Source organism: Antennarius striatus, chromosome 2, assembly GCF_040054535.1.
Source record: "Antennarius striatus isolate MH-2024 chromosome 2, ASM4005453v1, whole genome shotgun sequence".
Classification (NCBI taxonomy): domain Eukaryota; kingdom Metazoa; phylum Chordata; class Actinopteri; order Lophiiformes; family Antennariidae; genus Antennarius; species Antennarius striatus.
Genome location: NC_090777.1, coordinates 4,582,642 through 4,605,000, shown reverse-complemented (window position 1 = coordinate 4,605,000; position 22,359 = coordinate 4,582,642). Strand labels below are relative to the sequence as shown.

General features: G+C 43.2%; 1 protein-coding gene across 3 annotated transcripts; it reads left to right on the top strand.

Annotated features, from left to right (window-relative positions):
* The first annotated feature begins 6,302 nt into the window (after positions 1-6,302).
* On the top strand, positions 6,303-17,926 carry rbbp8l (retinoblastoma binding protein 8-like). Of its 3 annotated transcripts, none has more exons than XM_068338603.1 (14): positions 6,303-6,476; positions 7,946-8,039; positions 8,364-8,406; positions 9,665-9,760; positions 11,152-11,264; positions 11,477-11,552; positions 11,665-11,846; positions 11,960-12,003; positions 13,836-13,918; positions 14,333-14,933; positions 15,034-15,124; positions 15,220-15,284; positions 15,423-15,558; positions 16,607-17,926. In XM_068338603.1, exons 2-14 carry the CDS (start codon positions 7,979-7,981, stop codon positions 16,669-16,671), a joined length of 1,656 nt encoding a protein of 551 aa, XP_068194704.1. In that variant the 5' UTR covers positions 6,303-6,476; positions 7,946-7,978; the 3' UTR covers positions 16,672-17,926. The 3 variants fall into 3 exon arrangements, with proteins under 3 accessions (XP_068194704.1, XP_068194694.1, XP_068194686.1); XM_068338593.1 differs by having other exon boundaries at positions 14,249-14,933; positions 15,223-15,284; XM_068338585.1 differs by having other exon boundaries at positions 6,304-6,476; positions 14,249-14,933.
* Positions 17,927-22,359: the final 4,433 nt, after the last annotated feature.

Here is a 22,359-nt window from a genome sequence, read left to right as displayed (position 1 = left end):
GTGCGTGCGTGCGTGTGTGTGTCTAACACTGTGCATCTCCTCCTGCTATCAATCTAAACACTTTCAAACTTCATAGAATTAAGTTTTTAATGTAAATTATACCTGATGCATGACTGTGAATGACCTATTACGACAAAAACAGAGCAACACAATATACAAATCGTAGAATTTGTGGGCTAATGTGTCAGTTAGTATAGTGTATTTGACTGTCTGAAGTACCCTTGAGCAACACGCTGAAGCTCCTAGCTGGGTTTTTTTACTCTTTGGGTGTATTTATTCCTGCTGAATCAGGGATTTCGGTTCAGGCCAACAAAGTGAGGAGAAACCAGTGACTGGTTCAGTCACCAGAACCAGACTCACCCTTTTCATTTTGGATAAGACTCATTGGGTCAGTAATCGAAGTAGAGAAACTTAAGCAAACACTGTTAACATTCACAGAAAGACAGTCACCAGGTCTGATTGGTGCCTCGTAGGCCTATCACCTCCTCAAGCGATTTGTTAAACGATGTTTATGTAACGGAGAGAGAGGGAGACTCGGGTGATTTACAGGCCTATGAGTGTTTTAGTGATGGCTGGTGCAGGTCAAGGTAATGATCATAAATAAGAAGTGCAGGAAAGGAGGGTGGGGGGGTGGAGAAAGAACAAGTGACAAAGGGTGGATGAACATCATAACAAGTCTAAGGATGGGTTCAAATTCCTTCAGCTCAGCAGTGTTGTAAATTCTAGCATTAGAAATCTTTGCATTAACCCAAAAAGTGAATCATGAAAGTTTTCACTGGAACTGATGACGGCTGTTAAACACTTGCTAATACTGGAGAACTGGCAGGTTCAGCAAGACACCTCCACCACCATAGCAGTTCATTGGTTGGAGCAGTAGAGGTTGTCATGACTACCAGTACCGATGTAAATGGGAGGCTGCAGCTTTCAGTGAAGGACTCTCATCTAAAGTCTCTGTCTTTTTTTTGTCTTTGGACTCTTTCCTGTTATTCCATATTGCTGTTCTAGTGAAGGTACATGGAAACTTTCCCAGATGTTGCTTGATCGATCTTTAAGGTGTGTAGATCTAGTCTCCAGCAGGTGGTGCTATGAGGTGGAGGTATTCCAGTCCTCAGCACTTTAACCTTGATCTGTACCCACCAGCACAAGGGTGATGAAGGTACTAAAGGGAACGACACTGAGACGTCTAGACCTCATCTTGGCTTTTGTTCAGTGTCTTTAAAAGTTTCAGGGTGCGTTGTTAATAAATGCTGAAACTCTATCTCACTTTGTTTTTATTGTGAAATAATCTGTCTCCTTCCTGCCAGTCTCTTCTGTCTCCGATGTGATGCTGGACAGTCTAACACTGTGTAACTCACTGGTTTTCACTTCGCAACTTAATATTGGATGCAAATATGAAGCTGTGAAGTGACGCAGCGACACACATTTTATATTTTTATAGTGAAGATTTAGAGAAAATGCAGTCAGAATGACCAACTCTTCACACACTTGATCCACACTTTACTCATACTTTACTTCTGGTATAGCTCGCCATATCCTGTGGAGCCCACTACCTGTAATGTAACTTCTAACAGGGGATCTTACCAAACAGGAAGTGATGATGATCAGATCATCCATGTTAGCTGCATCATGAGACGAGCTTAAAAGAAGGATGGAGTAAAGTTGGACAAACTCCATAAATGTAAATCCAGCTATTACCTTTAGCATCACACACAAACTGAAAGTTTTCACCAGGTAATCGTCTTTACAATGAGCCGAGGTTGTCCGCTTCAGCTGAGATGAAACTTGGACTATAACAAGAGTGACAGCCCATCCAATCAGAAGTCAGAAATGGTAGCGGAATATTCTATGCTATCTTTCTATTGGCTGAACAAATAATGTTTACGTTTTTTCACTTTCAAGTTGTTCTCAAATTCCTGGGACTGAAACCACGGAAACACTAAGTCTTATAAAATAAGATGAATGGGCCAATCAGAATAGAGGACTGATTTGATTGAAGATTAAAACAGTTAACTAAAATCTGCTGTGCTTTATCCGAGGCCTAGTCACGCTAGTCGACAGGAGGAAAGACCTTAAACTGAATCTTCACAGCCCTTCATATCCGGTAAGACCCGATGCTACCGTAGCACCAGCAAAGGAATCTTAGCTGAATTATATTCATCACGTTTACATACTTTTGCATGTTTGGCACACCAAATACTCCCCTAATAATATAGTTGTACTCTTGGTAACTGACCAAATCAGCACAGAACAGCAAACACGTGAAAAGCTAGCTGAGTGCATTTAACCAGACAGGCACACACACTTCCACTCTCTCACACCCACGTTTGTACCGCCACAGACATAGCTCAGGTCTGTGTTATTGTCCTGAAAGCCCTTGAGACAGACTCACCCTGTAAAATACATACGTGTTCTGATAGCATTGTGTGGCTGCAGCGTTCTGTTTGTTCGTCTCACTCATGTTCCTCTTGAACCTCCTGAGGAGGAACCTCCTCGGAGAAACCGCTGGAAGCTTTCGCTGGATGGAAAATAAATATTGAATGAGCAGCTGAGCTGCGAACGACATTGAGCAACCGTCTGCTGGGTGTCATGAAGTCTGTTCGTCCTACCAGTGAGAGGTGAAAGGGGGGGGGGGACTGGACAGTGATGGACTGCAGGCTTGACCTTTCACCTCTGTATAACCCTGCACACACTCCACTCATGGTCGCCCACTCAAGTTCCCAAACCACCCAGACGGCTTCACCCCGAACACGTGACCCCCCCCCCAGTCAGTGAGGAGTTATTCATTACTTCACGGCTTACGGAGTATGATAAAGTTGTAGGTCCTCTTCTGCTTAAGAGGTCAAGAAGGCCCTCGTGTGGATGAAGGTAGACATTACCCCACGTGACGGCTTTCAATTCAACTTTATTTAAAAAAAAAGGAAAACGACGTGAAAAAGATTGTTGTGTAAAAACTTTTAATTTGACCAAATCCACATCAGCAGCAACAAAAATCTAAATGAAGACAAGCCCCGTCATATATTTACACCCAAATAAGCCCTGTATTAAAAAAAAGATTAAAATTTTACATCTGGAAAAATGAGAAAAATAATTTTATGATAAAAGTCATTCACCTGAGTTTTGCCTTAATCTTGTTTATTTATTTCTAGACTGATCAAGTTCTTGGAGGAGGTAAATCTATATTGCTGAACTGATGTGTAAATTGCATTCAAATGAGTATTAAGCCCTTTTTTTCTCGAATAAATTTTTGATTTAGATTCCACATCCATATGCCATGTTGAGTCGTGGTGGAGTCGTGACGTCGGGACAACAGAATGAAGTAAATCTGCCTTTGTGTGCGTGTCGTAATCTGAGCTTCTCCATTCTTTGTTTTGGAAGCCGTGTCAGCCGGGCATGCATTCTTTTCTCTGCCCTCACGGCGTCTGTTTTAACTGGGTTGTCAGGTAAGAAACACAAATAAACACTTCTGACAACACCTGGACACATGTCAAGATATCCACATCGATACATATAGAAATAGTTTCCATTCAATCAGGAGATACAGGAGATAGTGGTTCAACTGCTGATTGGCTCTCCCACCCACCCACACCGACCACAGATTAGGTCGGTGAAGCTATCAAGACTTTGGATTGTTTTACAGCTAATATTGTGAGTTTTCATTAAGCGGGAATTTTCACTGCAAAGCAGGAGGTTTGTTTTCAGAAGTGGATCCTGATAAGAACTGGTCCATTCACCAGAGGAGTCCAGTGAATCCACGGCAACACCAGATCGTTTCAGACACAGCCCGCGTAGTTGCTTTGGTTCTAATCCCAATCTGCAAGTGAAATCCTTTCAGCCGCATGACCCAAAAACAACAGGAAGACGGCTATTTTCTCATCAGTTAAACTTTGTTTTGAACAGATATTCAGAAAAAAACTGACTTCAATTCCCTAATTCCTCAATTTCTTAGCCTACCATGATAAACCAGAGGGGCAACGAGAAAACGTCAGTGTATCCACACTGAGCTAACAGTGAGCTAACACTAAGCTAACCTTGAGCTAATGTTATGAGCTGAAGATGCACTGAGCTAACACTGAGCTAGCACTGAGCTAACTTTGAGCTAACTATGAACTAACACTTTGCTAACACTGAGCTAATGTAACAACATGTTGACCCATTGAGCTACCTCTGAGCTAACATTGAGCTAACACTGAGCTAGCACTGAGCTAATGTAATAACATGTAGATGCACTGAGCTAACTCTGAGTTAACTCGGAGTTAACTCTGAGCTAACACTGAGCTAGCATTGAGCTAACTTTGAGCTAATGTAACAACACGTAGACACATTGAGCTACCTCTGAGCTAACACTGAGCGAGCACTGAGCTAGCACTGAGCTAATGTAATAACATGTAGATGCACTGAGCTACCTCTGAGCTACCTCTGAGCTACCTCTGAGCTAACTCTGAGCTAACTCTGAGCTAACTCTGAGCTAACTCTGAGCTACCTCTGAGCTACCTCTGAGCTAACTCTGAGCTAACTCTGAGCTAACTCTGAGCTAACTCTGAGCTAATGTAACAACAAAACAACAAGAATGAAGTTCATGCCCAGGTCAGGGTTAGCGTTCTCCTTGTTCTGAACATGATGGGACTCTTGTCCTCTCTGGGCTGGTCTGCACTCACCCCAGCACTTTGTCTTGATCTGGATCCTAGAGCAGAAAGACCGGGGGGGGGGGTCCCGGCCTCCATCCTGCATATACCCATCCTGCTCTCTTGACTATCAAGAAGGAAGTCAATTGTGGTGAAGTTTACGGGGTCGTTTTTAGATGTGTTTCAGATACGTGGAGCTTCAGCTGATGCTGATAATCCAAACTTACTTGATTATGGTTTTATCTCTTCATCTCGTCCTCTCCGGTGTTCACGTGCCTCTATTTTCAACACGCTAGCGTCTCCTGATAGTCTGTTTGCCTGAGTTAGCATCTACATAGCTTCACTACCCTCCTCTTAACCCTAATACCATCCATCATGCATGTTGTTTTCATGTTTATAGACTGAGCCTGAGTAAGACAAGTATTTTTTGTTTTCTAATAACCTTTAAGGGATCACATCATTTATCGGAGGGGAACTTAGAGTTCCAGGGTTGCCAAGGAAACGTGATCTAGAGGTAGATCACTCCGTCCATAGTGTTTGTACTTTATTCAGATAAGAAGAATTTTTTTGTTGAATTATTTTTTTCTCACGGTCCATTTACTTTCATTTTTGTCCAGTTGCATCTCTTTGTGACTGACGTGCTTGTCTTTGTGGTCATTTCAGAGGCCAGACATTCAAACCTAAGTTACATTTCAATAACCCTGAATTTACTCACCCACCCACAGCTGAAAGGTATTTCTCCATTTCTCTATCTTCTTGGTCTTTTCCTGTTCTGCATCCCTCTATTCTTTTGTCAGGCGGCTAACAATGCTCTCTGTGTTGGAGTTAGGGTTAGGTTACTTGTCCGCAGACGAGGCTCCAGGAATCTAGCCTGTACTCTCCCCTCATCCCGTTTGACTACTGCGTCCTTGAGGTTCTGTCTGGTTCTGTCACTCTTTATATCGCGTCTATATTCTTCATGTTTTAATAGTCATTTGTAAGCCTTCCGTGGAATACTCTCCTCAGCTTTCATGTGTCAGTGAATGGTAACAACATATAATCACGTTTTCAAGCTCCGAACCTGCAGTTTCAGAGATCTCTGAAGGCCAGGAGAGAGAGAGCAATGACGATGAAGATGCTGTCGCCGTCCGATCAAGCCAGTTTAGAGAAAAGTAGCTCAGGAATCAGGAAAAGGAGTGTTTTGATTATCGCTAGCAATCGTCAGGTTTGCTGCACCTTGTTGCCACTGTAAACCTCGATGGAAGCACACGGCCGCTGTGCGTACGGTATGTACAACAGCACAAAGGCTGGAACGTTACTGAGTTAGCATCACTTGCCAGCAGCGCCATGTCAGTCAACCATACATATAGGCACAAGATTGAAACAGAAATGGGAATGCATTCATTGTTACGCTTTGAGAATGACAAGCCTCTTCTGTGCTGAATATTAGTCTTGAATGTCTTTTAATCACCTGAATGGTTCTTTATCTTCTGTGTCTCATGACTCCAATAAAGCATTGCAGTTTTTTCTCTGGACATTTCTCAGTCGGTTTTGTCACTCTATCCCCACAGGGCTTTATAGAGCCGGTTTAGCCGGTTATGTGGGATTTCAGCAGAACAGGAATATCAAGGGAGAACTTGCCCAGGCGTCAGTGTTTGTGTTCCTCAAGGGGACGACTGCTCTGACCGGTTTTTTGGGGTGGAGAAATGTCAGAAGGGAGGGTGTGGGCCGTTTTTTCCCTCACCTCATTCTCCTCTTTTTCTTTTCATTACTGCGCATTTTATTCCTGCCTCTATGTCAGTTAGTCCATTTGTGAGGCCTCAGCCACAGTGACGAGCCCACAGGAGACGCTCAACGAGTACTCGGCTGTATGAGGTGAGTCACGACTGGTTGAGATTCAACTTTCTGCTTGGGTCAGATTCCCGTGACAGTTGACAGGTGGGTTCACTACCCACCTGTCAACCGCTGCAGGTTAGTGCAGCCTGGGGTTTAAGGAACCACTATCACACTATAGAACAACATGAAATGTTTTTAAAGCTATTTATTAAAAATAGAATATGTGCTATACAGTGTGGAGGCCTTAACTTACAGGTCATATGGAGGATATGAAATGAAATTATAAACTTTAGAGAATGAAGTTTCTATCAAATCATTATTTTCCAGATCGTTCACTCACCCTGCTAATTATTTATGTAACGCTAGCTGCTAATTATAAGGATCAGGAATACTGAAAGCAGAGCAGCTTTGCAGTAGCTTTTCTTTCATATGTTTAAATGTTTGCTACCATATTGTTTTAGAACAGCATCAGCTATAATTGTGCAAGAGCAGTCAAAGAGGTCTGAACGGTGACACCTTCACTCACCAGTCAGGTCTGGTTTCGGTCAAACGGCAAACCTCCCAACCAATGGGAGGTGTTTGAGAGAGGCATGGTAAAGCTGCAGCCGCGAAGCAAGCACTTATCAGCAGCATGTGTCCTCAGATAGTTTGTGTGAGAGAGAGAGAGAGAGAGAGAGAGAGAGAGAGAGAGAGAGAGAGAAACATCATTTAATTGATGATTGATTAACGTAGATTTGCCCAAAGCTATGTGCTTTGCTTTATGTTCGCAGACAGTTCGCAGATGCAACAGGGTTATTGTTTCAAGACTCTAGAATGTAAACAGTGAATGGACAGGTATTTTTTCTAGGATATGTCCTGGTCAAGCATTAATGGGACATCCAGGGGGTATCTCTGAGGGGTAGGTGTGAGGGGAGGCCTACAGACTGTAAAACTGCTGATGTGAGCCAGCACAACAGCAGCACAGGCAGACAGGTTTTTTCTTGCTCCGTGGATCTGAACCGCCACTTTCCAGACATATCCTGACATGTTGAGACAAACGAAGCCACACTGATCAGAATACAAAACGGTTTTCAATGTGTGTATACATTGATCATGTGTACACACACACCAGAAACGACACACCTCATGAAGCTAGGCTCATGAAGGTAGTCCCTCGTACTGAGATTTTCAATTAAGACATACGTGTCGCTTTGTAATGACTGATACGCAACACTTCCTGCACAAACTTAAGTTGTGTTTAATGGTAGTGAAACACAAACTGCAGATGGAAGCCTCAGACCTGGCATGACCGGTTCAGCTAGTTCCCGCCATCCTCGATATAACAACAAAATTTGTTCATACATTTGTGTAATAGGAAAATGAGTTGCCATTGAGGTGTATGGTGCAGATACACAACAAAGTCCTCAGGCTATAACGATCAAGAACCAAATCAGTCCATTAGTCATCAATATGTCTTTAGTTTTATTTGATCGGACATGAGAAACATTTTCTGTCTCTCTGTTGAACAGAGAGAGACTAAGACAAAGAGTATCACCACAGCAATGGATTGCTTCAACAACCTACTTCTTAAACTGCGAGAGGTCCATGAGCGAGAAGTAGAGGGTAACCAAAGTTTATGAAAATAGCAAATATATTTCACTATGAAAATACAACTATATATATATATATATATATATATATATATATATAGTTGTATAGTTGTACAACTATATATATATATATATATATATATATATATATATATATATATATATATATATATATATATAGTTGTATTTTCATAGTATATATACATATATATTTCATATATATATTTATATATATATATATATATATATATATATATATATATATTATATACACACACAGTATATGCAGGAGTGACTCCACCACGTCCTCTTAACCAGGTTTGTTTTTCACTTCCAGGGTGGCAGATGAAAATCCAAGAGCTGTCCAATAAGAAAGGCTGGTGAGTGTGTTGCACAGCTCCCGAAGGTCTAAGGATGATCATGTTTAGACAACATTGACAAGATATTCAGGTTTAGCGGCACACAAGTTCTGCTGCTGTGGAGCTGTGTTCAGGCCTGACTCAATGAGGCCAAGGTAGGCAAGAGTGCTGGCCCCACTCCACCAGGTCCTGTTTGTACCGTGGTGTGCTGACACACATGTCATGTTTTAGTGAACAGTGTTCAACGCTCATGTTGTAACATGTTGTTCAAGTGCAACTGAGTCACAAAATCTGAAAGTTGTAAATACCAAAAGTCCAAAGGGTGGAAGAATCATTGCATTAGATGGAAGAAAGTGTTTGAGTCCATTTCATCTGTACAGTAGAAACAGGAAAAATCATTCTGGTTACCATCAAAACACCCCTCAGTTTGGATCAGCGGCTGATTGGTTCATTCATCAACATGGTCAGTCCATGTCACACTAGGTACCACTGTAGATAGGCTGTGTCATATGTCAGTAAAAACCAACATCAAATTTAAAATTAAGGTTAATATAATAATTGGAATTTGTCAAAAAAAACATACCTACAATAATGCTGAACACTTAAGTGATAGACTCTTTGTCCGGGGATGGATAGACCTGAATAATAGCAGCATCTAAAGGGCAAGTGAAATCCTCCACCACTGACCTCAGACCAGGTTGTGGTTGGTCAGTGTTGTCAGTGTTAACTTCTGTAGGTAACGTGTCAACAACTATGCTAAACCATACAAGGTGGGCAGTGAGCAAAATGATGAAAAACCATTGGTGAGAACTGCCAAGGGGTCAAGAGACACCAGATACTATCATGAGAGGAAAGGAAAAAAGAAGAAAGAGGAAAGTCCACTTTAATAATTCCCTACGAGGAAATTGTCTTTGCACTCTATGCATACATACGTACATAAATAAATTGTTGTATACAGGCCCCTGAACACAACATACTGCGCCTTGCTCAAGGGTGCCTCAGCAGTGGCTGGGAGGTGAGCTGACACCTCCCACTGTCAGCTCATACTCCGAGGATGGCTTGGTGGTAGCAGGAATCGAACCGCTGATCTCCGCTCACTTGGCGGCCGCTCGACCACTGATCCACTGTTGGTCAAGGGTCAAGATGAAAATCAGGCTTCACAACAGCGACATTTTCTTAATTGTAATGCAACATGCGTGCGCGCGCGTGTGTGTGTGTGTGTGTGTGTGTGTGTGTGTGTGTGTGTGTGTGTGTGTGTGTGTGTGTGTGTGTTTAATAGTGAAACAAAGCGAATGGAGGAACTGTTCACCAAGAACCAGCAGATGAAAGAACAGCAGAAGTTACTGACGGAGAACATAAAGACGCTGGAGAACAGGTAGATAGTTGATGATGATGATGATGATGATGTTATTGAGTCTGTGACCTCAGAAGAGCCTAAATATGTAACCCCCCCAGTCAGATAGAGCTAGAGAAGCCTCCAGGATGAGAGGAGAAACATCTACCGACCCTAAACACAAGTCCAGCCGCTTCAGATTCAGCCTCTAAGGAGAAATTAAGATTAGAACAAAAGTAGCCAATCAAACGCAGAGTACCGTCTACTCTCCCCTGATTCATTGGATCAAAGGTGACTCCATTAATGATGGTGTTCTCAATGAATGGGAGAGAATAGAGTTAAACAGCTAAAATAAGTATCATAATCTCCCTAAAAACAAGACAAATACATGTATATATAGTACGATATGTGTATATAAATGTATGCTAGGGAATTCTGATTGGTCAGTACCTGATGTTGAACTGACTGCAGTCTGAAACACTTCCTAGAGAGTCTTTCCTAGCTAGAGAGTCTGAGTCAACTACTGGCAAGTTCTCTTCACGGACCTTTGTTTTCAACAGTCAAACACAGATCTATCTTTTTTTTTTTAAACATCACATTTGGGGGCTTCACAACCTCCTGAACACCCCCTATATACCCAAGTGTTCTGTAAGGTGACGCTCTCTGTACGAGTGGAATGTCTGGATCCACAGTCAGTCACATTGGAATTACGAAAGGAAATAAAAGCCAAAGTTTATAATGTGCTTTAGTCAAATGACAGAAATGAAGTTTTCCAATCACACAATCTCCCAAGTGCAGAGAAGTTATGTTGTTGGTTGTAAAACATTTTATCAACTGTGCAGCAAGAGTGAAGAATTGAAGGGCTGACACCCAACTACTTGGTCTTGTGAATCAGGAGGGATGGCTGGAGGCGTTTAAAACCTGAACTAAAATCAACACAAAGTGGGTGAGCACCTTCACCCCAGTGACTGGTAAACATTACACAGCAGGGGCCAAAAGATGTCACAGGATCTCAGCCTTCTGAAGAAATAAAGTTCTACAGAAGTTCCCTAAAGATGGCTGTGACCCGTTTTCCCAGCACCTTCACATGGATCTTTCATGTTCATTGAACTCCAAAGCTCCCTGAATGACAACTTGAACTGGTTTTGGCCACCTCCTCCCAAAGTGTGAACTTTGTGTGGGCTAAAGGTGTTGAGAGGATAATGGCTGTGGTTGTAGTAGTTCACAATCAAAAGTCTCCAGTGGAGTCTGTGTTCTGTTCACATCCTCCCTTCACCAAGACAGCCACTGCTCAGTTGTCTTTTAAAAACACTGGATTGACTTTCAAGTATCTAAATATGAGGTACATGTAGGTCTGTTGGTTTCCAAGTGGGTGTAGTTATTCAGTCTGCCCCTGAAATTCTGAATATGATTTCTTTCCGGTTCCTGTGTAGGTTGAGGGCTGGACTGTGTGACCGATGTACCGTAACTCAGGAGGTCGCGAAGAGACGACAGCAGGAGTTTGACGCCTCACAGCTGCAGAGCCTCCAGCACCTCTCCTTAATGGGTATTCTATTGGTGTTGGCCTAGCAATCCATCACTCATAATTCATGCACCTTGCAATTTATTATTGTTTCATCAATTTCTCATGTCTCCTTTTCGCTCATTTGGTGTTCCTCTGAAGACTCCCATCCGTATTTTTCTTTGTACGAAGGAAAACTTTGGGGGACAACTTTTGTCGCCATGGGCTCTGATCATTTCTTGTCTTCTGTGATGTAGCTGGAGAAATGAATAACCTGAAAAAGGAGAACAAGAGACTTCGAGATGAGCTCAAACTGATTAAAGCAGCACTCCAGTGAGTCTATACTGTATTTACTGATGTGTTAGCGTGAGTCATCTTCTCCAAAAGGAGACGATGACTCCAAGAACACAGCAATCACCTCTTGTTTTCCTGTGTTAATGTTTAGAGGTCACAACGACCGCCCCTCCAACAACAGCGCCACCACAGAGGTCCAATCAAACAGCTCCCCTGACCTTTCACCTTCCTGCAAACCTGTGCCGCTCATTTCCATGGCAACCAGCACAGCCAATAACCAGCCAGCAGATGGTGATGTTGTAGTGAAAACTGAGTCAGACCAAAGAAGCGAACGTGAGAATGAAGAAGAGCCGATCGATTGACGTTGTTTCAGTTGATGATCACGTTGTTGTCTTTTCTTGTCCTCTATTTACATGACTTCATGTTGTCTTTTTCTGGTCAAACAGACACTGAACACAGACCATGGAGCAGCATGAACAGAGGCCACTATGTAAGTTTCTAAATCAACATTTAACCACATTAAAAAAAAGAGTTCTGTGGTGCACATGCAACAAATACTATTTAAAGCTAATTAAGAGCAATGCAGTTTTTAAAATACCCTTATTGTGAATTTAAACTTGCAAGTTGTTTTGTGAGGATTAATTTTGTAAGGTGTTTTTCTTTAATGATGAAAAGTCAGAAGGTTGTATAGTCAGAGAACAAACAATGGACTGATGACATATGGAGTTAACCAAAACTACAGGAAAATATCATCTACGAATTTCTCCAAAATATTTTGCAAATTTAACAGTTTGGGATAAATAAAGTATATTTACCTACCTACCCACCTACCAACCCACCAAATCTGAATCAGGTAGCAAGAGTCACTTTTTATATAGTTTATGTTTATATAAACACCAACAGTTCCGAGATCTGGTATTTAATCATTAATATCTGAAACTGGGCAGTCCATTAATGTAAGGAAGGCTTCCAAGTACCAGGACCTTGTGGGACAAGGTTTGGCAGGTTTGACTATTCCCAGGTGAGGTCGGGTCCTGGCACAGTCTGGGAGTAGCAGGGAGGGAGAGGAATAGAGCCAAAAGAGTCACTTGTTGGCTCTGGAACAGGAGGGAGAAATTGAGCTTGGGGTTCAGGAGAAGATAGGCAGTGACTGGCCATCACTGCCAGACCTGCCAACTCCAGGGCCTTGTGGTTTAGGGTGTAAACACTCAGGGAAAGTAAGACACCACCTGAAGACCTTTTCCTGGCTGAAAGTGCAAGTAAGGCAGTGATGACCGAAGAACGTAGCCTCATGAAAATTTAAAGCGTATTTAAAGAACTGTCAGTAGAGAGATTAATGAGAATGATGCCCCATATCTGTCTATATATATATAAATTGATTTTGAAGGCATTGCCAACAAAGAAAGTCCAAAAAAAACCAAAAGTGTAGCATAAAATATCCTGTTTACGATCCAATCTTTCCCAGAGTTGGGAAGACCTGAACTGAAGACCATAACAATAGTCATGTCACCACCTAGTGGCAACGTGAAGGGATATATCATTCACTGAGACATACTCCTGCTTTCCCATTGGCTCAGAAAACCCAAAACACCTTGACCAAGAATATTTAGATTTATTTTTTTTCTAAACGTGTGAAACAGGGACTTGTAATAACTCAGCTGTCCATGACCAACACTGTTTGATATTTCACAAGGAGTCCCTTGACAGAGATGTGCATGAAGAAGGTCTCTGTGAGTGTGGTAGCTTTTTTTTTTTTTAGCCATAACATCTTCATTCATGCATACAGGACAAAGTTAAAAAAAAAAAAAAGATGCATGCTAAAAGATGTGATTGGTCCACCCATCAGAGAATTAACCAATGCATTATGCCAATAATATGTCAGCCCTTGCTCAAGGTTAACTGAGAGCCAAAAAATGGCGTCACATTAATGAATGTAAAACTGCTAATCACATTTGTTTGTTAAATGAAGTTGTCAACTTTCACCCTTGCTCATGTCTGTTCCTTTCAAATGGAGCATTGTGGATAAAGCTAGCTTAGCTTTACATTAACAGCAGAACAGTCAAAAATTGCCAGATTTTTTACCCTTGTAGCTTAGCAACACCATTCACCCACCACCACTCCCAATGCTCCCTGACTATTACATCGTCTCCGAGTATATTTGAGGACAACCTGTTTCTTTGTTGCCAGTGTTAGCACCTTCACCTGGCTAACACTTAATTTATCTTTTAGTGATTTGAGTGGTCAGTTTTTCTTATCTAATTCTGGGAAGTGGATTAATCTAATCTACATGATGGATGCTTGTCTTACCTGCTACCCTAACAGGACTTATATAAACCCCTCTCTACTCTTGCATCATCATCACCCTGGAAGACAGAACATAATGGAACCCGCGTTGGAGAAAGGAGGTGAGTCAAATTAGTGATCAGCTGTGTGCCGAAAAGCCCAATAAAGGTGTTTCTAGAGCAAAAGAAGAACCATTGGTGTGTGTCATTGTGGTTCATTTTAATGTGAAACTGCATAATGTGGAAGAAAAATAAGGAGAATGATGGAGAGGGTTGTAATTGGTCCCGTAATTATTCTTGGCATGCACTGATTGTAACCTGAACACATTAAGTGTTTTATTTCCTTCCTAATCAAATGAGTCTGCTAGCATTGCGATTTGCAAATTAATGACAGTAACTGCATTTCACATTCTTCTGAGCTGCATTGTCATCGCTACCCGTCTCAAATGTTAGATCTCAAACTTTTGAGGGACTGGACCATCAACCATCCATCCCTCCTCAAGCGCTTCTTCTTATGACGTCTCCTTCATCTGCCAGTGGAGAAGTAAACCTCAGCCGACATGTTGTCCATGCTCCGGTTCCCTGCCGTCCTCAACCAGTCAAGTCCAGTCCTGTTGCTCTTCCATGGCAATCCTCTCCAGCAGCCAACCTTGTGTTGCAACCATCTCCTAAACCAAACCAGCTACGCTTTCCCAACCTCATCACAGCTGGCCAACATTGTGGCCCTCGAAGGCAAAATTTTGGATCCGTATGGCACAAGCAGAGTTCCCCTAAGCTCAATGCCACAGAGCCAACTGTCCTGTTCAGGTTAAGGGGTCTGTCAGAGCATGTGGAGAATCAAACCAACTCCCAGGAGAAACCTGAAATCACCCCATCCAAAGCTGAGAGGATCTCCGGAGAAGGACTTCGAGAAGTTTACGATGGACCTCTGGATCTGTCAGATCGGGGAAAGTCCAATTCCAGCCAGTCCCCAAAAGATTATTCAAACTTAGCCTTAAAAGGTGCAGAAGGGGTACAGAATAGTCATGAGAAGGACCTGAAGACAAATCCATCTGCACATGGGCCATCATCATCACCTCATTGTGTCAAAGAACAGGAAGAGGAAGACCAAGACCCCAACAGTGACCTTAAGCACAAGGTAGCTTTTTTTTTTTTTTTTTTTTACAAAAAATGAAAATGTGGTTGTGTTCAGAGAGTGGACAAACATGATTTATGGTACAATGATCTTGACATGACAGGCAAACAATGAGCAGGAGGAGGAAGTGAATGGAAAGACAGACCAAAGCAGCGAGAAGAAGGTTCCTGTCCTGACTATATCTTTACGCCCAGGTAAAGAATTTCTACTCACATGAATCTTTTTGTGTTGACATACATATATTTACTGTACTGGCAACTAATTAATTGGTGTCTAATTTCTGGAACAGTAGTAGTGCTGGAGACTCTGAATTCCGCTCTGCAAAAGCAAGAGTCTATATCCTCAAATGAGAAGGTAATTCAAACTGGAGAAGATACAGATATGCTCTCTCCACTCGTTTAATTTCACTGCTTTCTTAAGGAAATGTCAGTTGTTTCTCATCTGTTGTCTTGTCAGAGTCATTTCTGTCTTGTCCTTCCTCTGTCCTCACAGTCATTGCCATCAGCTGAGGCTCTAAGCAGCGGGGAAGAGCAGGACAAAAGGGACCACATGTCAGGGCAGGACAACAACCAGAGCTACAAGAGGAAGAGGACGTTTGAGCAGGAAGAGACGGACAGGGAGACAGACAGTAATGATACATCCAACTATCAGCCTTTCTTTAGCTCTTCTTTTCTCTTCCTCTGTGCTGGTATCCTATGTCCCTCTTTCCAGACTACTCTTGCTTCTCACTTTTTCAATAAAATAGGAACGTTCTTGTAATGAATTGCTAAAGGAAAGTAGACAAACCCCTCACAGATTAGGTGTTTGCTTAACTGGAAATGCAGAAAAGGCTAACCTAGCAGGCTAGCTTTTTCCATTTTTAATGCTAACATCGGTTTAGCATGAGTTTTTCATGTCATATGCCATGTCAGACTGGTTATGCCTGCCCTCATAAGTTAATATCTGTTGCTTAGTGTATATAAACCCAATACAATCAATGCAACACAGTTAGTTCCTCATACCACGCTTCCAAGACGTAAAAAAAATAAATAAAAATAAGGAAGTCTTTCAAATCTGACCTTAATGTGAGACATTTATATTTAGCACAGATAAGACTAGTTCCTCCACGTGAAAGCACGAAGCTGTGAAAAGTGAGTATCAGCTCTTTTGGAAACATATGCCGATCTAGTCAAACATATCAGGACATCTTGACTCAGCTTCAGCAATCTCAATAGTCATAACCAGCACAATACGTCCACCCAGATTGTCAAATGAATCACAGAAATTCTGCCAGAAGAGCACATGAGGAACATGAGAATATAATCCAAGATAAAAACAACACCGCTGCAGCAGAGGAACAAAAGAAAACAGCTGGAAAAAGAAATCCTGGTCATCATTGTCCGATCATTAGGTCAAGGTTATACTGTATTTTAATTGTTTAAATTTATTCAATTAAATTGAAGTGTTGCATAGTGGAACACAATAAAGCTTTAGCTGTGCTTGTGGGTAACATGACCTGAAGAAGACGTGACATAGTCCTTATTCATAGGAATACACCTCCAGACTCAGTCGTCTCCTATGGATGATGATGACTTTTCCAATGAGCTGATTGGTCGGTAGACCTCGCTTCTTTATGATCAGGAAAAAAAAGCAACCATCTCAAATATCTCACAAGACAATGTCATGTTTCTCCACAGACATCCAGGACAGGAAGATCAAGATCACAATGCGAACTGAGGAGAACAGCCCAAGTCTGCATTAACAGCTTTGACCACTAGGAGGAAGCAGAACAACATCACCCTGACATGGCACCCAGGAGACAGGCCCACCTCAGTGCTGCCACTTATCCAATGAGAGCAGGTCGCGGGGAACTGTGACCTAACAGGAAGTGACAGAAAAATCCAAAACTAAGAGTTGTTCACGTTTAGGGGGATTGAAGCATCATATGATGACCATGTTCTCACGGCACAGCTCACTCTGTTTAGCTACATGTGAAAAATCACCTTACAGTATAATGAATTCAACGAGAATTTTACTTTCGTTATGCTCAATCTAATTTTGGATTTGGTGGATGACTTACGTGGCATCATTTTTTTTTTTAATTTCTTGGGCATTTTACCCTTAATAAAAACGTTGGGGATGTATGGTATGGGGTGGGTGATGGAGGGGGGCAGGCAGTAGAGGGCTTTCCCACCTACAACCCCACTACATGAGGGCTGGAGCCTTGGGACGTGGATATGTGCCAATGCCACTGCACCGTCTGTACTTAAAAAGTAAAGTCTCTTCTCTGTTAAATGTTCTTCACATCTGATCTGGGGAAACGCAACAAGGTCCAACACATTTTGAGTCTAGTTAGAAAATGTTGAAGCTTTTAACTGAAAATGTCTTGATGTCTGTATTCCCTGTGTGTTTTCATATTCTGGCACGACTGTTGCTGCTAATTTAATCACTCAGCCCTTCCCTCAGATTCTGAGAGGCCAAATTAAGAAAGAAGAAGAGAGAAACAGGTTCCACTTCCTGTTTCTCATTTTCAGGATAAACACAATTTGCAAGTTTTAACTTTCCATTAAGTCAGCTGTGTGACAGGGGTAAACAGCTGAAGATAGATAGATAGATAGATAGATAGATAGATAGATAGATAGATAGATAGATAGATAGATAGATAGATAGATAGATAGATAGATAGATAGATAGATAGATAGATAGATAGATAGATAGACAGATAGATTCCATTAATAAAAACATATTGGATGTTTTTATGAGACTTTTGTATTATACCTTTGTTTTGTTTCTTGAACCTTTTTTCTGTGTCAAATCCTGTTCAGTTCTTTTAGAATCCATTCGGTCCAGGACCTTGAACACAATAAGTGGTTGTTCCATATATCTCTCTGTTAATTAGGATATGACCATGTTTGTCCCTGTTAGCCTGTGCTTCGGCCTTTACAGCATGCTAATCATTAACTCTCTGAAACCACGTCATTATGTTTCTTTTGATGCTGGAATAAATTTCCGTTCTTTTACTGTGATGAATCCACTTTCATTTTCCATACCGTACCACAGATGTACACATGGTGGATGTTCTGGCATTAAACAGAGAACACTAGTGGAAACCAGCTGAACGTGATGTTATGGTGAGCTATGACACAGCTCTGATGTTCCAGTTTGAGCATCAGATCATTCTATTCACAGAATGTCCACCGGTAAGAGTTTTCAGATGGTGCAGAAGTCTAAACAGCAGCAGGTTGTTCACCTGAAACAGATCATACTGTTACACCACACACACACACACACACACACACACACACACACACACACACACACACACACACACACACAGGCAGATGAGGATCCAAACGAGTGTGTCTGCTGTCCTGTGCTGTGGGACACGATGCTTTGCTGCAACTTATATTTCATTGACAGCTGCTAACATCAGATACGGATGTGTTCTTGTGCCACCTAGAGGAAGCTGTATCGCACTAGTGACTGTTGAGTTGGGAAGGTGTCGAGTTTTGCTGGTACGGGGCGGCAGTATCTCAGTCCACTAGGTCTCTGGCTGGGGACCGGAGGGTGGCTGGTTCAAGACCAAAATTTCAGAGTGTGAACCAGCAGTGGAGAGGTTCCAGTTCACATCCTGGGCACTGCTGAGGTTCCCTTGAGCAAGGCACTGTCCCCCGGTGCCTGGTATGACTGGCCTTCATAAGTCAGTCCCGGTGCTGACATCTGTCCTGAGTGACCAGATTAAGATTGTGAGTCCTGAACATCCAGCTAAGGAAGACCTTCAAAAAGTCCCCTGTAGCCTGTAAGCTACTAGCATTAGCTCACATCCTGTGTGAGGAAAGCTGACATAGACTACAGCAACGAGAACTCTGTGTACCTCAGGTCTCACACAAAAATGTCGACATGACATTCCACAGCAGAGCATCAAACGCTGACGTCAAGCAGAGGTTGTGAGTGCTTCTTCTTTTGCACCTTTGAACTAATGCAGCTTCCTCAACTGTAGTGCCAACTCGTGCTTTTACCTTACAGATCACATATCAGTTTCTTTATGGTTTGAAACAAGTCTTCTTTGGGTGTTTATGAGAATACTAGAATGTTTTACTGTGACGTTCCACAGGTATGTCCTTTACAGCAAATGACCTTACAAGTCAAGTCAGAGTCTCAATAAAGTGAAACCACCTTCACACCGTTGCAGAGCACGCTCTGACATAACCTGGTGTTAATTTCTGTGGCACAGATAGAAACACTCATTGGTGGTATTACGTTTCCTCCAGCATCTATTTGTGTGTTCAGTCACATGTCTTTATCTCCTCAATTTTGATAAAGGAGGAGGTCATTTCCTCCACAATAAAGCAGGACAAACACTCGAATGGTACTGAACCACACCGAGCAGCATCTGCACACCTGCAACTCTTAAAAATCAAATCCCTGCTTGTTTACAGCTACATTTTACCTTCCTCTCATTTTCGTCTGTGATCTCTTTGGTTTCATTCTCATCCCCATCTGCCTACATGCCATCCTTACCTCTGTCTGGGTTTCAGAGGGTTTCTATTATTTCTATTATTGAGGGGGCAGCTCAGTGTTTTACAGATTACATGAACTTCTGTGTGGACACTGTGGCCCCTGTCAGGACAGTCAGGTGTTACCCCAACAATAAACCCTGGGTAACAAAGGAAGTCAAGGCTGTCCTGAACAGGAAGAAGAGGGCGTTCAGGAGAAATAACAAGAAGGAGATGAGGAAGGCCCAGCAGGAAGTGAGACTCTGCCTGAGGGAGGCCAAGGAGGCGTTCGGGAGGAAGCTGGAGAAGCAGCTGGGGTGCAACCAGGTGCGGGAGGTCTGGAATGGGATGAGAACCATAACCAGACACGGGAAAGGGCGCAGCACTGTGGAGGGGAATATTAAACGAGCGAATGAACTAAACAGCTTTTCAATCGGTTCAGCTCCCCCACCACTCCCAACTCCTCGTCTCAGGCCTCTCCCGGCCCTGCAGACCACTCCACTGATGTTCCCTCCTCCTGTGCTCCCTCTCCTTCCACCCCTACCACTCTTCCCGAGCCCACTCCAAGAGCTGCGAAGCTCAATGGCCCCACCTCAACCACTGGACTTCCAACCTCGTCACGACCTCCTGCTCCCACCACGACCGAGACCGTCTTCACTGCAGACCTGGTGACAACAACGCTGAGGAGGCTCCATCCCTATAAGGCGGCTGGACCAGATAAGGTCTCCCCAAGACTCCTCCGAGCCTGTGCTTCGGAACTGGGGGACCCCCTGCAGCGATTATTCAACCTCAGTCTGCGGCTGGGGAGGGTCCCGTCACTGTGGAAGACCTCCTGCATCGTCACTGTACCCAAGAAAGGACGCCCTACTGAGCTCAACGACCACCGACCGGTCGCTCTTACCTCCCACGTAATGAAGACCCTAGAGCGACTGGTCCTGGAGCTCATGCGTCCACAGGTGCAGGGTGCTATGGACCCTCTCCAGTTTGCCTATCAGGCCAAGGTTGGGGTTGACGACGCTGTCTTGTACCTCCGCCACCGTGTGCTCTCCTCCCTGGACGCCGGGGGCTGCGCCGTCAGAGTGCTCTTCTTTGACTTTTCGAGCACCTTCAATACCATCCAGCCCCGGGTCCCGCAGGACAAACTGACCTCCATGGCTGTGGACCCCTACCTCGTGAGCTGGATTACAGACTACCTAACGGACAGACCCCAGTACGTCCGTATGGGGGACTGTTTGTCTTCTATGGTGACCAGCAGCATGGGGGCGCCACAGCGGACCGTGCTCTCCCCCATTCTCTTCACCCTCTACACATCAGACTTCAAGCACAACTCAGATACATGCCACATACAGAAGTACTCCGATGACACTGCGATAGTGGCATGTATCCGGGAGGGTGATGAGGGGGGTACAGGGCATTGGTGGCTGACTTCGTGGAGTGGTGCCAACAGAACCAGCTCCAGCTCAACGTCTCCAAGACAAAGGAGATGGTGTTGGATTTCCGGCGGGCACCTCCCTCTCCACAGCCAGTAATCATCGAGGGTAGTGAGGTGGAGAAGGTAGGTAACTATAAGTACCAGGGACTGCAGCTAGACAGCAGACTGGACTGGTCACTAAACTCGGACTGTGTGTACAAGAAGGGGCAGAGCAGGATGAACTTCCTGAGGAGGCTGGCCTCCTTCAACATCTGTCCTAAGCTCCTTTTCATGTTCTATCAGTCCGTAGTCTCCAGTGTGCTGTCATACGCCATTGTGTGTTGGGGTGGGGGGCCCAGGAAAAGAGATATGGACCGTCTTAACAGACTCATCCGTAGAGCGGGCTCAGTGGTCGGTCTGAGCCTGGACTCTGTGGATACGCTTCTGGAGAGCAGGACCATGTCTAAAGTTAAGGCTATCATGAACAACACCAGCCCCCCCCTACACACCACCTTGTCCCAGCAGAGAAGCACCTTCAGCAGCAGACTGCTGTCACACAGCGCCTCCACAGAGAGGCTGAGGTCCTCCTTCGTGCCCCGTGCCATCAGGGGGTACAATGACTCTCTCAGGAGGAGCGGGGGGGGGTGGGGGTGGTGAGGTCAGCACAGGGTTGAATGGATTTAATTTAATTTTATACTGTTTATATTTTAATAAAATTTTAAACTGTTTATATTTTAGTTATAATTTAGTATATAAGTCCTGTTAATGCTGAATGTGTCTGTTAGTGTAGTGTATGTCTTGTGGGGTCAGTGTTTCTTTTAATACCTGAGCAGTGGATATGTACAATTTCCTCCAGGATGAATAAAGTATCTATCTATCTATCTATCTATCTATCTATCTATCTATCTATCTATCTATCTATCTATCTATCTATCTATCTATCTATCTATCTATCTATCTATCTATCTATCTATCTATCTATCTATCTATCTATCTATCTATCTATCTATCTATCTATCTATCTATCTATCTATCTATCTATCTATCTATCTATCTATCTATCTAATCCTGAATGCTGATTATGGATTACAGATGAAGGGCTGGGAGCTTCATCTGCTGTGTGATTTGAGGGGACCGCCCACGCCTCAACCCACTGAACATGATAACAGTAAAACTGTCTGAATACAACCTAAAGCTCTCTACCAGACAGGCATGACCCACCCTGGAGAAGGTGAGGCATCAACCCGACTGATTTAGGCTCAGAAAATATCTGTGTGAATCTAACGACAGTCGCCTCTGGCTGTTGGTCCACAACCCATACAGTGGTAGGTCCAGTCTATAAGGTGGATCTCTGGCCCTGTCCACATGATGACGAATTTTTTTGAAAACGCAACTTATTAAAAATCGAAAACGATTCGCGTCCACACGACACAGTTTCAAAAAAATCTCCGTCCACACGTAAACGCAGCAGTGCGTTTTCGAAGACGGCTATAAGCTTGCCAAACCATGTGGTGGCAGTATTGAGTCAAATTTTATCCAATAG